Here is a 15,632-nt window from a genome sequence, read left to right on the forward strand (position 1 = left end):
CTGCTTTTTTTAAAGTGGTTTACAGTTAACATAGTACTTACCTGTATTTGCCTTTTCCCCCTCCTTTCTCTGTGCTGCTGCCTGACTGTGTAACTTCCATTGTTGACTCATTAGTTCATAATGCTGCTGTTTGTAACTGATGTTCTTTGGTATTCCTTTCATGACATCAGAATCCTTCATATCTAAGCAACTATGCCACATTCACCATTCTAACACAGAGGAAACAAAGTACAGTAGAATCTCTATCATCTGACAACCAGGACCGACACATGGTCGGATTACCGAATATGTCGGATGATACGGGCTCTATTGTAGAGAGCAACGGAACAGCTGATGCCGCTCCTGCCGGGGGCGAAGCAGAGAGCGACAGGGCAGCAAGCGGGGCCGTTCTCTCGGCCCACGCTGTATCCAACCCTGCAGCTCCTGGGGACAAAGTCCTCGGGAGCTGCAGGGTCGGATAAAGCGGAATGTCGGATTACCGGGTGTTGGTTAATCCAGACTCCACTGTACTGTCTCTGGGCCACATCTAGCCCATCACCTATTTTAATCCAGCCCTCAAGCTCCCGCAAGGAGTGGACTCTGGGTCTTGCCCTGCTTGTGCAGCTTCCAGAAGCAACATGTGCCCCTTCCAGACAGATCCTATGTGTAGAGGCAGCCAGAGGGGTCTGTGTGCTGCCCCTGGCCTAAGCACCACTCCCACGATACCTACTGGCTGGGAACTGCAGCTAATGGGAGTGACAAGGGCAGCATAAAGAGCTGCCTGGCAATGCCTCTGAAACGGAATAGACTAGAAGCAGGCCATGCACCCTGCCTCCCCCGTGACATTCCAACTCTCTGCCCCAACCTGGAGCCCCTCATATACCCTGAACTCCCCATTTCTGGCCCCACTCCAGAGCTTGCAACTCTAGACAGAACTCTCACCCTCTCTCACACCCCACCCCCATGATTGAGAGAATTCATGGCCCTCCATACAATTTCCATATCCTCAGACCAAGAAGTATGCCCACCCTGTCTAACACCTTGGTGTCTTTCAAGGCATTACAAAATACTCAAAGTGATGTTACAAAATGTTCTTAAAACTATCATTTAATTTTATTGCCAGATGTGTATCTTTTCATCGCTGATCTATTCGCATTCATTGTGCACATGTGGGTCAAATATACTTTATTATCAAGCACTGAAATGCACGGGGGGATTCTGATTTAGAAAATATACTTTGTCAAAAAAAAGCTACACAGAGGGAAGTCTTCTTAAAGTAAATCTACGGTCATTTATTCTTCTTCAAAATATATGTGAAATTATAACCAAGGGTAGCCTAGAGACAAACAAAGAGCTGGCCACTATACTGTTACCTCTATAGCAAATGAGAGATTGTTCCTCAAATCTTCAATGGATTATGACTAACATTGCTGAAGAGAACACGTGGTAGGCATTGTGGACAGGGATTCTTGTATGTGAATCAATAGTGGTCCTTTAACTCACCAACCACATATCTCATTACTGCTCTTAGCAGGAGCTAAATTCATAAAAAATTACAGATTTGACTCTAAAAGAGTCAAAGTTGAAGGGAATAAAATACAAAAATGAGACTCAATTCTTGTCAAGGAATTATTTTCCTGTTCTAAAGGTCAGATTGCTCAGTATTGTAGCAGTGCTCTAGATCGTCATACGAGAAGTTGTTGCATTGAACCTTACCTTGGGTTGTGCTTCACCAGTATCTTCAAGGGTAGAACTATTGGTCCCTTTTTATAAGTTTGTTCCTAGATGTTAAAAGTATCAGGATTAGACTTAAAAACTGCTAAACATCTTTATCTCCTGTTAAGGAAAAAAAAAATTGTGCACTGTGCAGGAGGACCTTGCTTAAGAGCAAGCTTTTGGCCTGTAACCAAAAAAAATAAAAATTCAAGGAAACAATGATACTGCACTCCAATCTTGCTTGGTAATTTACATAGCAGACCTTGTGGCCTGCAAGGAGTCCCACTGACCTCAGAAGCACTTTGTAGGGTGTAGGATTAGTGGCTTCTGATCCCTACTTATTACCTAAAATAGTTGATACCTGTAAGAAATTAAAACACTATTAACTTCCACAAAGAGAGTACAAGTATGGCTACTGAGCTGATAAATTAACGATTCATTTTTAAGTAACTAAGTAAAACAAGCTCTAAAATGATACAATTGGAGTAATACAGCACTAGTCATCTTCTCTTCTTATGTAGAACCGGCAAATTTGCGGATATCTGCTTTATATCTGCAGGTATCTGCATCTGCAGATGCAGATGCAGTTATGCACAGCTCATTTTTGTGAATATGGATTGGATACAAAATTTGTATTCATGTAGAACTCTACTTATATACCTTTTATAGAATCCTCTCAGTATACTGTCATGACACTCCATTTTAAGACTTTTTTTCCTGTAAATTTAAAATGCGTAAGAGGGGACTGGATCACTCAGTGTTGGTATGGTAACAGATCTGGGTCACAGGTTTGAATATAATGCAGGTCAATGGATGTTGGTGTGAAATGAAATGGTTGGGTCAATCCAGATACTTTGAGTACGCATCCAGGTCACAAAGGAAGAAAAACCTCAACCTAATATACATTTTCTTGGCAGCAGCAGCCAAACACTGAATGAGCTATTTTTCTCCCCACCGACAGGTAATCCCCTTCAGAAAGGGATTTAATCATATTTAAAGCATCAAATTAATATCACATTGCAGTATCACAATTATTTTACAAATGATAAACTTCAAGTTATGATGAATAGCACATAGTATTCCACAGTTCTCTTCCTTATTCACCCCAACAGCAGCAAGGTTATTACTATTATTTACAATATACAATTGTTGGGAGACCAGTAGGTATAGGTCCTCTACTAAAACATATCAGAAAAGAATGTTCCTGTGACAAAGACCTTACAGTCTTTTGCTGCCTCTCCTTTCCTTCTCTTCAGTGATACAACCGTATGGAGAAAAGACTGTGCTGCTACCACTGCTGCTGTGCTTATTGTACTGATACATAAAGGATCTATAGGAGACCACAACTTTTGACTCCTTCATGTCTATTAAATTTACTTTTAATCAAAAAAATGTGCAAGACTTCCATATTCTTTATACCTTGAGTGGCTATTCCAATGCATCATGAGACTAGATGTTAAAAATGCAGTAGCCTTTCACATCTGAATTCAAATTTTAAAAAGGAGTAAAGTTAAAGAGTTTTATAGTCACATTCATCCTCTTATAAACATTTTCTTCGACACACAACACATCTCCAGAATTAACAAAAGTCAAAGGAAAGTTCATACCTACAACACAGATTACATGGTAGGGATTTATTAGGAATCTTGCTCTTTACCTATCTATTAGTCCTGGATCTATTCACTAATATTGTCACTTTCATGCTCCAGAAAAATAATAATGTAGAGATAGGTAGTTAACTGGAAATGTATGCACAATAATAATACAATGAATGTACAGAAAACCCTTCTAGCTAATTTTTAAGAAACACATTGATTCTTTCAACAGGCTCATTGCCCCAAGATCAGTGAAAAATTCAGATTGAGCCCATGTTAATTATTTGACAAGGAATGTAACAAGATTGCTACAGGGGTGCTATTCTGGCAGGTAAAAATTCCCCTGAATCTGTATACAATAAATTGTTTTGTGTGTAAGCAATTTTCTCTTCATTAATCTGGTAAAACAAGTGATGGAGCACTGTTAATTACTGAAAGTGCTTTCCCTGGTCAATGTTGTTTGTTCTTTCAATTACAGATCACACGATATGATGTGGATAAAAGGATTATCGTAAGTATGCAACTCACATGCCACACTGGTGAAAAGCAATTCTTCTTTTAATGTTATTTTTCAATTCAATAACATATGGTAACAAGCAGCACAGATGTGCAGTTACAGCAATTAAAATATTCACTATCTGAAGAATGTTAGGATATTATGATTTTAAATCAGGAGCTAGTATATTGTCCCATGAATGCTTTTTGAACATTGTTTGTCTCAGAACAGCAATATGACCAAACAAGTTTTCATAAAATCATAAAAAATATACGAGACTCTGAGCAAACAAACAAATAGCATAAGAATATCTATATTGGGTCAAACCAAAAGTCCATCTAACATCCCCTCTTCTGAGTGGTGAATGTCAGGTGCTTCAGAGGGAATGACCAGAACATGTAATCAAAAGATCTAACTCATTGCCCATTCCCAACCTCTAGCAACAGAGCCTAGGGACAGCATTCATGCCCATCTTGGCTAATAGTCATTGATGGACCTATCCTCCACAATTTTTTTATTAAATCCCACTAGAAATTAATTGATATGGAGAGGAACCAAAACAATACAAGTCTACTGTGTATGTAAATATCAAGCCTTTTTTTTTATTTCATGCACTATGTGTTTTCTCCTGGAAACACTTTACAAGACACTTATACCCCCATTTTACTTCAATTATTGTATATAGTTCTCTTCCGCACTTAGGCTATGTCTACACTGGCGGGTTCTTGCGCAGGAATATCTTGAGCAAGTATACTTGTGCAAGAAAACATCTACACTGTCCAGAACCGCATCGTAAGAACGCTGAGCTCGTGCGCAAGAAAGCATCCACACTGGTGGGAAGCCCTTGCACAAGAACAACGTAACAAATCGGCCATGTCAAGAGGTCACCAGCAGCGTCTGTGGACATGCGCCGGATCCCCACTGGGAAATGTACTTAAAGGGATCCTGGATGGCCGTTTCCCTGTGGCTGCATGCTCACGCACCCTTTTGAGGGAGCGAGAGTCAGAACATCACCTGTCACCTCTGTTCCTGGCAAGTACCCCTGGGCACCCTCGCTGCCACCGTCAGAGCCATGGAGCAGGAGGACAACCCCAGCCAGCAACATCTGCTCCTCATGGCCATTACAGAGGCTGTGGAGCTCCTCCACCAGGGAGCCACATTGCTCCAGCAGGAGCTGGAGACTGGGCAACAGGTGCAGGACCTCGCCACGGCTGCAGCTGGGCTCAGGCACCCGCACCCACCACTGACAGGCACCTCTGGAGCTACGACACCATTGGGGACTGGTGGGAGCGCCTGGTGCTGGACCAATGGGGAGACCAGCAATGGTGCAGAACTTTCGGATGCGCAGGGGGACATTCCATGAGCTCTGCATCTGGCTCACCCCTGCACTCCAGAAGCAGGACACCCACCTGCGCCCCGCCAACCCCGTGGAGAAAAGGATTGAAACTGCCCTGGAAACTGGCCACCCCGGACAGCTATCACTCCGTGGCGAACCAGTTCAGGGTGGGTAGGTCCACCGTCAGTGCGGTTGTCTGGCAGATAAGGCCCTCTGTGGACCATGGGCTCATCCTGGGGGAGGGAAGGGGCCAGACCGGGCGGGGCGAGGCTGTAGGGGCAGGAGGAAGCCCCCACACACAGGGGCTCATGCTGTCCCTCCTGCACACAGCCCCGCTGGTGGGGGAGGGGGAGATCCCGGGGGGGCAGAGGGCCCTGGCCTGCGTGGGGGGGGGAGAAGGGCCATCAAAAGGAGGGTGAGCACACCCCAGGGGCCCATGTATGCACTGTGTCTCATTCCATGCATCCCTCTGAAGGTCGTCAACACCATCAATGACGTGCTGCTCCAGAGGGTGATCCGCCCCCGGGACATGGACACCACCATTACCAGCTTCACCAGCCTGGGGTTCCCGAACTGTGGGGGAGCCATAGATGGGACCCACAACCCCTACCGGGCGCCAGAGCACCAAGCGGCTCGGTTCATAAACCGGAAGGGCTACTGCTCCGTGGTGCTCTAGGCGCTAGTGGACCACCAGGGCCGGTTCCAGGACATTTATATGGGGTGGTCCGGGCGGGCCCATGACGCTCGCATCTTCAGGCACTCAGGCCTGTGCCACAGGCTAGAGGCGGGCACCTACTTCCCCCAGGTGCCAGTGTGCATCTTGTGGGATGCGACCTACCCACTGATGGCCTGGCTGATGCGGCCATACATCGGCCACCTGGACCACAGCTAGGCCACCTTCAACAGCCACCTGGACTGGGCCCGCAATCCCATCGAGTGCGCCTTTGGCCATCTGAAGGCACGGTTTAGGTGCCTCCTGACCCACCTGGACATGGGGGTGCACCACATCCCGGAGGTCTCCTCAGCATGTTGCATGCTCCACAATATTATTGAGGGGAGGGGGAAGGCCTTCCTCCCGGGGTGGATGGTAGGTGAGGGCCAGGCCTACCAGCAGCCCCACATGGCCACCACCCGGCAGACCAACTGCCACGGGGTTTGGGTCCAGGAAGCCCTCGAGGTGATGCTGGACCAGGCCCCACAATAGGCCACTCCTACACCTCTGACCGCAGGGATGTCCCTGTGCCCCCACTTCCCGGTCCCATCACCACCCCTTCCTGCCACCCTTCCCTCACCTCCTAATAAATAAATGCACTTGCTGTACATAAGGCACTTTTTTATTTATATGGGGAAGGGAGTGCACTGTGGGGAGAGGGGAGGGAGGGAGGAGGAGACCCTGAACTGGGAGGGCCTCATGATGGATAATGGAGGCCTCTCCTACGCCCAGGTGTGTGGGGGCACCTCTCCCCCTCATGCCGGGTTGGGGCAGGCTGCACCAGGAGGTGCCGAGGGTGGGGGACCTTGGGAGGGGGCATGGGCAAAGCAGGGAGAGAAGCGGGCGGAGAGCTGGGAGTGACAGAGGGGGGCCTGGCAGCACTGGGCTGCTGCACAGGGCCCATCCGGTCGGCAATGGTGCCCAGGAGAGTGCAGACACGGTCACAGCGCTCTAGGTACTGACCCCACACCTGCTCCTGCCACTCCACATCTGCGCGGATCTTCTCTGTCAGAGCGCGCTCCATGCACGCAGACGTGGTGGCGGAGCAGGTGGTGGTGGTCCTGGGAGCGCTGCAATGGGCCCTGCGATCCTTTGCACCGGCGGAATGGGGCTGGAAGGTCCCTCGCTGGCTGGGGGTCCCACTGCAGGAGAAGCAGAGGAGAGTAACATGTTCAGTGAGCCCTGCCCCAAATGGTGTCCAGAGCCCCGTGCCCTCCCAGTACATCACGATGCCCAGGGACAGGTGTGGCTGGTGAGGGGGAATTCCCCTGGGGCAGCAGGAGGGGGGGGGTCCCAAGGTGGCCCAGGAGCCCCCAGGGGAGCCACATGTGCTTGGGGGGAGGGCTGTTGTGCCTTCTCCAGGGGAAGCTACAGTGTCCCAGAGGTAGCCATGGACGTGTGCTGTGTGCAGCACCCTTTAGGCTGTGTGGGGTTAGGCCTGCAACCTTGATGTTGGCCTACTCCTGGCCAAACCTCCCCCCAATCCCGGTCCGGTCAAGCAGAATCCCTGGGGTCCTAGGCATGTGCTGGGGCTAGCTGCCACTTCTCTGTGCCACTTGGTCTGGATGCACATAGGGCTGCCGGATGGTTTCAACAAAAATACTGGACACACTTGACATTACATGACAGTCTACATTACATCTTAGTTAAAAAATCCCAGACATGTATATTTTCTCATTTTTATCCTCTCAATTTGTTTCCCGAACAGAAAGCTCAAAGACTGGACTGTCTGGTTCTAAACTGGACACCTGGCAACCCTAGCTGCACGAGGTTGCACGTGCTGCATGCCTCTGCGCAGCATGTGGCCAGGCTGTGCAATGTACCCATACCTCTCCCCCATCCTGTGGCCCTCCCCCGCCTTCTCCAGCACACTTGCGAATGGTAGCCACTGCACTCACGAGACAATCCATCGCCGGCTTCGGAGGATGCCCAGGACACATCCTGACTGGTGCTAGGCCGAGATGGTGAGGTCTGGCTGCTGTCCTCTGCCACCTCCTCCTCCTCATCCGAGGACCGGTCTCCCTCTTCCTCCTCCTCCTCCTCCGGTGGCCTGGGTCAGACTACTGGGGTGGCCACTGCCATGTCCACCTGGGACAGCAGGGGAGTGGCTCTTTTGTCCCCCAAGATCTGGTGCAGACGGTGATACTGGGGACAGGCAGTGGCTCTGCCACTCTCACACTCGCTGGCCCGCACGTAGGTGAGGCGCAGGTCCTTCACTTTGGCCCGGACCCGTTCCAGGGTCTGGGCCGGGTGTCCCTTTGCGGCCAGCGCCTGGGTCATGTGGACAAAAAAATTTGTGTATTTCTCCTCCGGGACTTGGGGTCCCGGAGGGCCTCCTCCTTTCCCCAGATGTCCAGGAGGGCAGCCACCTCGGCGGTGCTCCAGCATGGAGCCCACCGCTTGCTGCCCCTTCGGGCCTGCTGGGTGCTCTGGGATGGCTCCTCCATGGGGTCTGAGGGACCTGGCTGAGGCTGGGCAGCTGTCATTCCTCTCTCTGGCTGGTACCCAGGTGGCACGTAGCAAATGGCTGTGCTCCATGCCTGTGCCTTTACGGGGGGTCCAATTATGGGGAACCAACAAGTGGTGATTGCCTGTACGGAGTGTCGGAGAGGCCACCTGTGTTTTTCACTGGAGGCCAATTCTTGCGCAAGTACGCGCTTGAACGTACACACTGCCCTCTTGCGCAAGAGTGCCTGCGCAAGAGAGCTTAAGCCTGATAGGAAACAGCGTAGCTCTTGCGCAAGGAGCCATCTCTTATCACGCCGTACTGTACATTTACTTGCGCAAGAGCGGATGGGCAGTGTAGATGCTCTGCGGATTCTTGCGCAAGAACAGTCGTTCTTGCGCAAGAAGCCACAAGTGTAGACATAGCCTTAGATTCCTCATTCATCTCCCACTTGACTCTCAAATTCAGGCTTAAGGTCTCTTCTGGACACAGTCGAGCCACAGAACCTCACAGACTCACACCTGCAGTACACACATTATCTGTGGCTGAGTTTCTGAAGACCTCGAATTATGATCTAAAGATTTCAAGTTACAGAGAATACACCATTTACACTAGTTTAAACCTGCAAGCAACCCATGCTCCAGAACAAAGCGAAAAATCCCAAGGCCCATTTGACCATGGAGAAAATTCCTTTCCCAACCCCAAATATGGTGATCAGGTAGACACTCAGCATGTAGAAAAAGCCGCACAAGTCACACCTAGGAAAGAATTCATCTGAGCATCTCTCAGCTTCAACTCTCTTAATTACAATTTTTTTTTTAAAATCACAAAATCTTCAATTGAAATTAAAATTCACAAATACGGAAAAAGCGGGTTTAAAAATAAGCCCATCCGTCTGTTTTATCAGATCATCTTTTCCCCTCAAGTCTCCTCTCTTTCCATCTACCTCGTGCGTGTAACCCACTTGAATATCTCTGTGCTGTGATTGTGTTACTGTAGCTACAAGGAAAGAACACTCTTTGAAGTGTTCTGTTTTTTGCAATTCAAAAATCAAGGGTTTAGTCGGTCTCACTCTCCTACCAGTATGCTTTGGAGCAAAATACAAGAACTGGATTAGATGGACAACGGAAAATGCAGGAAGTCTAAGGGGGAAAATGTCTAATGGCAGGACTGTTTTATTTGATACATCTCACCCAAATTACCAAAAACTCTACTAAAGCAGCCTCAACTCCTCTCCAACCATGCTACCCTCAGTCTCTCTAATGCAGGGATATACAACCTACAGCTCTTTTGTCATTCCCAAAATGTATGCAACTTTTTAAATTAAAATGAAAAATTCAAAATTTAAAAATGTGTAATTACTTATGTAGCTTGAATGCGTTTATGAACCTGAATTTCACCAGTGATATTAACTTCAAAGAAATGTGCAAAAAAATGCAGCAGCAAAAGTACCATTAAATAAAGTCTGTTAGTACAATGTTTCATTTATGACATTATTAATCATTATGTCAATTATTTGGTTTGAAAAGGTTGATGACCCCTGCTCTAATGACTCTTCTTACAAACTAAAGAAGGGACCCCCCCCCCATAAGATCTGTTAAGCATAATTAAGATTACAAATATTGATTATCAATTGCTTATAATTCAGTCAACAGTGAATGGGTAGCTGAAGTATCTAACTCTAGATGTGTCCTTCTTCCAAGTTCCTGCTGCATATCATGGAAATGTTTGACCTATATTACAGGGGGTTTTTTTAAATAAAAAGGGGGGAAAAACCCTTGAAACATTTTTATAATGGGAAGTGTTAAACAATTTTTGATAAGTTACTACTGCCTTCCCATTCTCTTCTCCCAAAATAAATGTTTATAAGAATTGTGTATATAATGATTGCAAGGCTTCCTTTCCAGTTGCCGTCCTACTTTAAATCTAGAATAAAAATATGAAAAAAAGACTACAAATTCATAGAAATTTAGATTTTTAAAAAATAGGATTATTTAATATTTATTAATATTATAAATTATTTAAAATGATAATGAGATTTCTTACCTTGATCAAATGGTTTACCCGGACTCCATGTACGGAAATAATCATCCTGGAAGAGGAAAAACAACCTATATTTAACATGACATAAGAAATCAATACATACATACAAAAACTGAAAGGAATGCAAAATACAGAAGATGTATATACAAACCTCTACTTCCTGTATGGGGCAAGCAATAAAAAAAATATAAGAAAAAAAGTTATAGTTATCAAAATAGAATACACTATTTGCTTGGAATAGAAAACAAGCATACAATTGACATGCTATGTCAAACATTAACAAAATAAGTACTTTTGTATACTATTATGAAAAACAAAGAGCAAGGGAAGGGATAGCTCAGTGGTTTGAGCATTACCCTGCTAAACTCAAGGTTGTGAGTTCAAGGACCATTTAGGGATCTGGGGCAAATATGTCAGGGCATGGGACTGGATTCAATGACCTCTCAAGGTCCCTTCCAGCACTATAAGATAGGTATATCTCCATTTATTTAATAGCCATGGGCAGGTTTTATTACTGTATATAAGATATTACAAAAATTGTTAGGTGAAACTAAAAATACTTTTATATAAAGTGTTAACATACAAGCATATTCAATAAAATAAACCAGAATATGTTGCTTTTAACAAAGTTCATTATTATTAAGTTCAAGTTATCAAGAATAAAAGAGTAGTACATTTCAGAATTAAATAGGAGTTGTACTCAACTATATGTTGGAGAAAATACTCTTAACTATGGAAAGAATATACAAATTGTTCAATATTCTTAAGCACTCCATTTCAATTTATTAACAAAAAAAACAGCCTAACCATTAAGATGGACTCCTGATTAAATCATATTTTGTGATTGCTTATGTTCATGAGTGAAAATATTCAAATTTCTTTAAAAATAAGACTTTAATATGTTTAGTAATAAATAACAAATTTACAACAATACATACCAATAGCTTAATTCTTTGCTGTACCCACTGACACTAGAGATACAAGATGAAAATTGGGAAGATGGACAGACTCTTAGAAGCATATTCAAATCAAGCAAGCCTTTTCTACAATAATCTTTAGAACAGATTTTACTGTACATCAGAACAGCTTCATAAAGTTAGCTTAACTAATCATAGTGAATACTGGATCAACTGCCAACCAAAAATTATATTCCACATTTTTTAACTGAAGAAAGTTGGCCAATTTTTCTATGACACTGGAAATAAAGATGTGCCTTTCCTTAAATGTTTCTATGGTGAGATATTCTAGCAAACACCATGCAATTCTCAATTACAGGCAAAATACACAACACACCTGTCCCTATATTCATGATAGGTTAAAGAATGATCAAATACAGCTTTAATAGATATATAGCTTTCTATAGGCGAGGTAATAGAACAAATACAGTAACATTTGATTTCACACAAATGCAAAAATATGGTTTTAGCAAACATCTTTTGTGCATGTTGATATAATAAACTTATTTATACAATACTTTTGCAACATATACACTGAATTCATGACTTTATGCTGACCCACAACTATCCTTGGAATGGGAGGAAAAAGCAGAACATAAACAGAGTGAAAGCATTCCTTTACCCTAATGCTGATAGTTGTAACTTTTGCATAACTTTTGGTATTACAGAAACCTGGTGGGATGGGACGCATGATTGGAATGTTGGTATGGAAGGGTACGGCTTGCTCAGGAAGGACAGACAGGGAAAAAAGGGAGGAGGGGTTGCCTTGTATATTAAAAATGTACACACTTGGACTGAAGTGGAGATGAATGTAGGAGATAGCTGTGTAGAGAGTCTCAGGGTTAAGCTAAAAGGGGTAAAAAACGAGGGTGATATCATGCTAGGAGTCTACTACAGGCCACCTAGCCAGGTGGAAGAGGTGGATGAGGCCTTTTTTAAACAATTAACAAAACTATCCAAAGCCCAAGATTTGGTGGTGATGGGGGACTTCAACTATCCAGACATATGTTGGGAAACTAACACAGCGAGGCACAGGCTATCCAATAAGTTTCTGGACTGCATTGGAGACAACTTTCTGTTTCAGAAGGTTGAAAAAGCTACCAGAGGAGAAGCTGTTCTGGATTTGGTTTTAACAAATAGGGAGGAACTAGTTGAGAACTTGAAAGTGGAAGACAGTATAGGGGACAGTGATCACGAAATAATAGAGTTCATGATCTTAAGGAAAGGTAGAAGGGAGACCAGCACAATTGAGGTAATGGATTTCAGGAAGGCAGATTTTGATAAGCTCAGAGAACTTGTAGGTAAGGTCCCATGGGAAGCAAGACTGAAGGGAAAAACAACTGAGGAGAGTTGGAAGTATTTCAAAGGGACGTTGTTAAGGGCCCAAAAGCAAACAATTCCGCTGTGTAGGAAAGATAGAAAATATGGCAAAAGACCAGCTTGGCTTAACAAGGAGATCTTGCATGATCTCAAAATAAAAAAGGAGTCATATAAAAAATGGAAACTAGGACAACTAACAAAGGATGAATATAGGCAAGCAACACGGGAATGCAGGGGCAAGATTAGAAAGGCAAAGGCACAAAATGAAATCAAACTAGCTACAGGCATAAAGGGAAACAAGACGACTTTTTATAAATACATTAAAAGCAAGAGGAAGACCAAGGACAGGGTAGGCCCACTGCTTAGTGAGGAGGGAGAAGCAGTAACAGGAAACTTGGAAATGGCGGAGATGCTCAATGACTTCTTTGTTTCGGTCTTCACCGAGAAGTCTGGAGGTGTGCCTAACGTAGTGAATACAAGCAGAGAGAGGGTAGGTTTAGAAGATAGGATTCACAAAGAACAAGTTAAAAGTCACTTAGGAAAGTTAGATGTCAGCAAGTCACCAGGTCCTGATGAAATGCATCCCAGGATACTCAAGGAGCTGATAGAGGAGGTATCTGAGCCTTTAGCTATGATCTTTGAAAAATCATGGCAGACAGGGGAGATTCCAGAAGACTGGAAAAGGGCAAATATTGTGCCCATCTATAAAAAGGGGAATAAGAACAACCCAGGAAACTACAGACCGGTCAGTTTAATGTCTGTCCCAGGGAAGATAATGGAGCAGGTAATTAAGGAAATCCTATGCAAACACTTGGAAGGTAATAAAGTGATAGGGAATAGCCAGCATGGGTTTGTGAAGAACAAGTCATGCCAAACTAATCTGATAGCTTTCTTTGATAAGATAACGAGCCTTGTGGATAAGGGAGAAGCGGTGGATGTCATATACCTAGACTTTAGTAAGGCATTTGATACGGTCTCGCATGATATTCTTATTGATAAACTAGGCAAATATAACTTAGATAGGGCCACGATAAGGTGGGTGCATAATTGGCTGGATAACCGTAGTCAGAGAGTTGTTGTTAACGGTTCTAAATCCTGCTGGAAAGGGATAACAAGTGGAGTTCCGCAAGGGTCTGTTTTGGGACCCGTACTGTTCAATATCTTCATCAATGATGTAGATATTGGGATAGAGAGTACGCTTATTAAGTTTGCGGATGATACCAAACTGGGAGGGGTTGCGACTTCTTTGGAGGATAGGGACATAATTCAAAATGACCTTAGCAAGTTAGAGAAATGGTCAGAGGTAAACAGGATGAGGTTTAATAAAGAGAAATGCAAAGTGCTCCACTTAGGAAGGAACAATCAGTTCCATACATACAAGATGGGAAGCGACTGTCTAGGAAGGAGCATGGCAGAAAGGGATCTAGGGGTCATAGTGGACCACAAGTTGAATATGAGTCAACAGTGTGATGCTGTTGCCAAAAAAGCAAATATGATTCTAGGTTGTATCAACAGGTGTGTTGTAAGCAAAACTCGTGAAGTCATTCTGCCGCTCTACTCTGCACTAGTTAGGCCTCAGCTGGAGTACTGTGTCCAGTTCTGGGCACCACATTTCAAGAAAGATGTGGAGAAATTGGAAAGGGTACAGAGAAGAGCGACAAGAATGATTAAAGGTCTAGAGAACATGACCTATGAATCCAGGCTTCATGAACTGGGCTTGTTTAGTTTGGAAAAAAGAAGATTAAGGGGGGACATGATAGCAGTTTTCAAATATCTAAAAGGGTGTCACAAGGAGGAAGGAGAAAATTTGTTCCTCTTGGTTTCTGAGGACAGGACAAGGAGTAATGGGCTTAAAGTGCAGCAAGGGAGGTTTAGATTGGACATTAGGAAAAAATTCCTAACTGTCAGGGTGGTCAAATATTGGAATAAATTGCCAAGGGAGGTGGTGGAATCTCCCTCTCTGGAGATATTTAAGAACAGGTTAGATAGACATCTGTCAGGGATGGTGTAGGTGGAGCTTGGTCCTGCCTTGAGGGCGGGGGGCTGGACTCGATGACCTCTTGAGGTCCCTTCCAGTCCTATTATTCTATGATTCTATGATAAGTTAACTGTCTCTGCATTGTGGTGTACTTTTGTTTGCCAGCCTTTATTCAGCAATATAAAAAAATGGGAGAAAATAACCCAGTGTTATAAAAACCTCATGAAAGCTTAACAGAAATGACAAACACCAGATTTTTCTAGACAATGAGTAGTCCTGTGGCACCTTACAGAGTAACATATAAGCTTTTGTGGGCAAAACCTACTTCTGATGAGCTTGAGTCATTTTTCTGGTTGTATTCCTCTTTATCAAAGTGTAGAATTACTATTTTCTGTCCATATAATTTTGTTGATTATAAAAGGTGAAGCGTTACACAAATGTAAGTGATGCTCAATGAATCAGATGAACAAACTTTGAATATTTCTTTTCTATGATGAACCTGTAACATATCAGCCTGGTGAGACTGAAACTTATTTTCCATTCAATTATCAGAAAACTTGGAACTGTGAAGTCACTGGGAGTTTTGCTAATATCTTTACTGAGTCCAGGATCTCATCCTTAATGAGTATTGAGTGTTGCAAGATGCAACACAGTCTTTGATTACACATAGATAGTGTAGCCCAAGACAAAAGTCTAAGTTCAAATAAGTCCTAGCTCCACACAGATGAATCTAAGATATTAGGAACATTCCAGAATTCAAATATAATTTTGTAAGAAATGTTACCGGGCACACTGAAAGAAAAATCTGAATTAATTCTAAAATCCAAGGAGTAAAAATTATTCTTTCCAAATTTTAAGTTATTGTGGGGCTACACAGTCCATTTACACACATATATTGTACATAATACACGCCAACAGTAATAAAATAGTTTGAGTGTGTGCAAAGCATTTTTTTTACTATATCTATAGTTTTCAAAGGATTTTTGAACACAGTGGGCAGTCCACTGTCATATTTTTTTAAGGAGAGAAATAACATATTCTGAGTTGTACAAACA

General features: G+C 43.9%; 1 protein-coding gene across 1 annotated transcript in view; it reads right to left on the reverse strand.

Annotated features, from left to right (window-relative positions):
* Positions 1-15,632, reverse strand: part of SPOCK3 (SPARC (osteonectin), cwcv and kazal like domains proteoglycan 3) — a 360,390-nt gene that overhangs the window by 218,364 nt on the left and 126,394 nt on the right. The window contains exon 3 of the mRNA XM_006111699.4: positions 10,327-10,372. Coding sequence (XP_006111761.2) covers positions 10,327-10,372 — 46 coding nt within the window. The remainder of the gene's footprint in view (positions 1-10,326; positions 10,373-15,632) is intronic.

Source organism: Pelodiscus sinensis, chromosome 5 (assembly GCF_049634645.1).
Source record: "Pelodiscus sinensis isolate JC-2024 chromosome 5, ASM4963464v1, whole genome shotgun sequence".
NCBI classification, from domain to species: Eukaryota; Metazoa; Chordata; order Testudines; family Trionychidae; genus Pelodiscus; species Pelodiscus sinensis.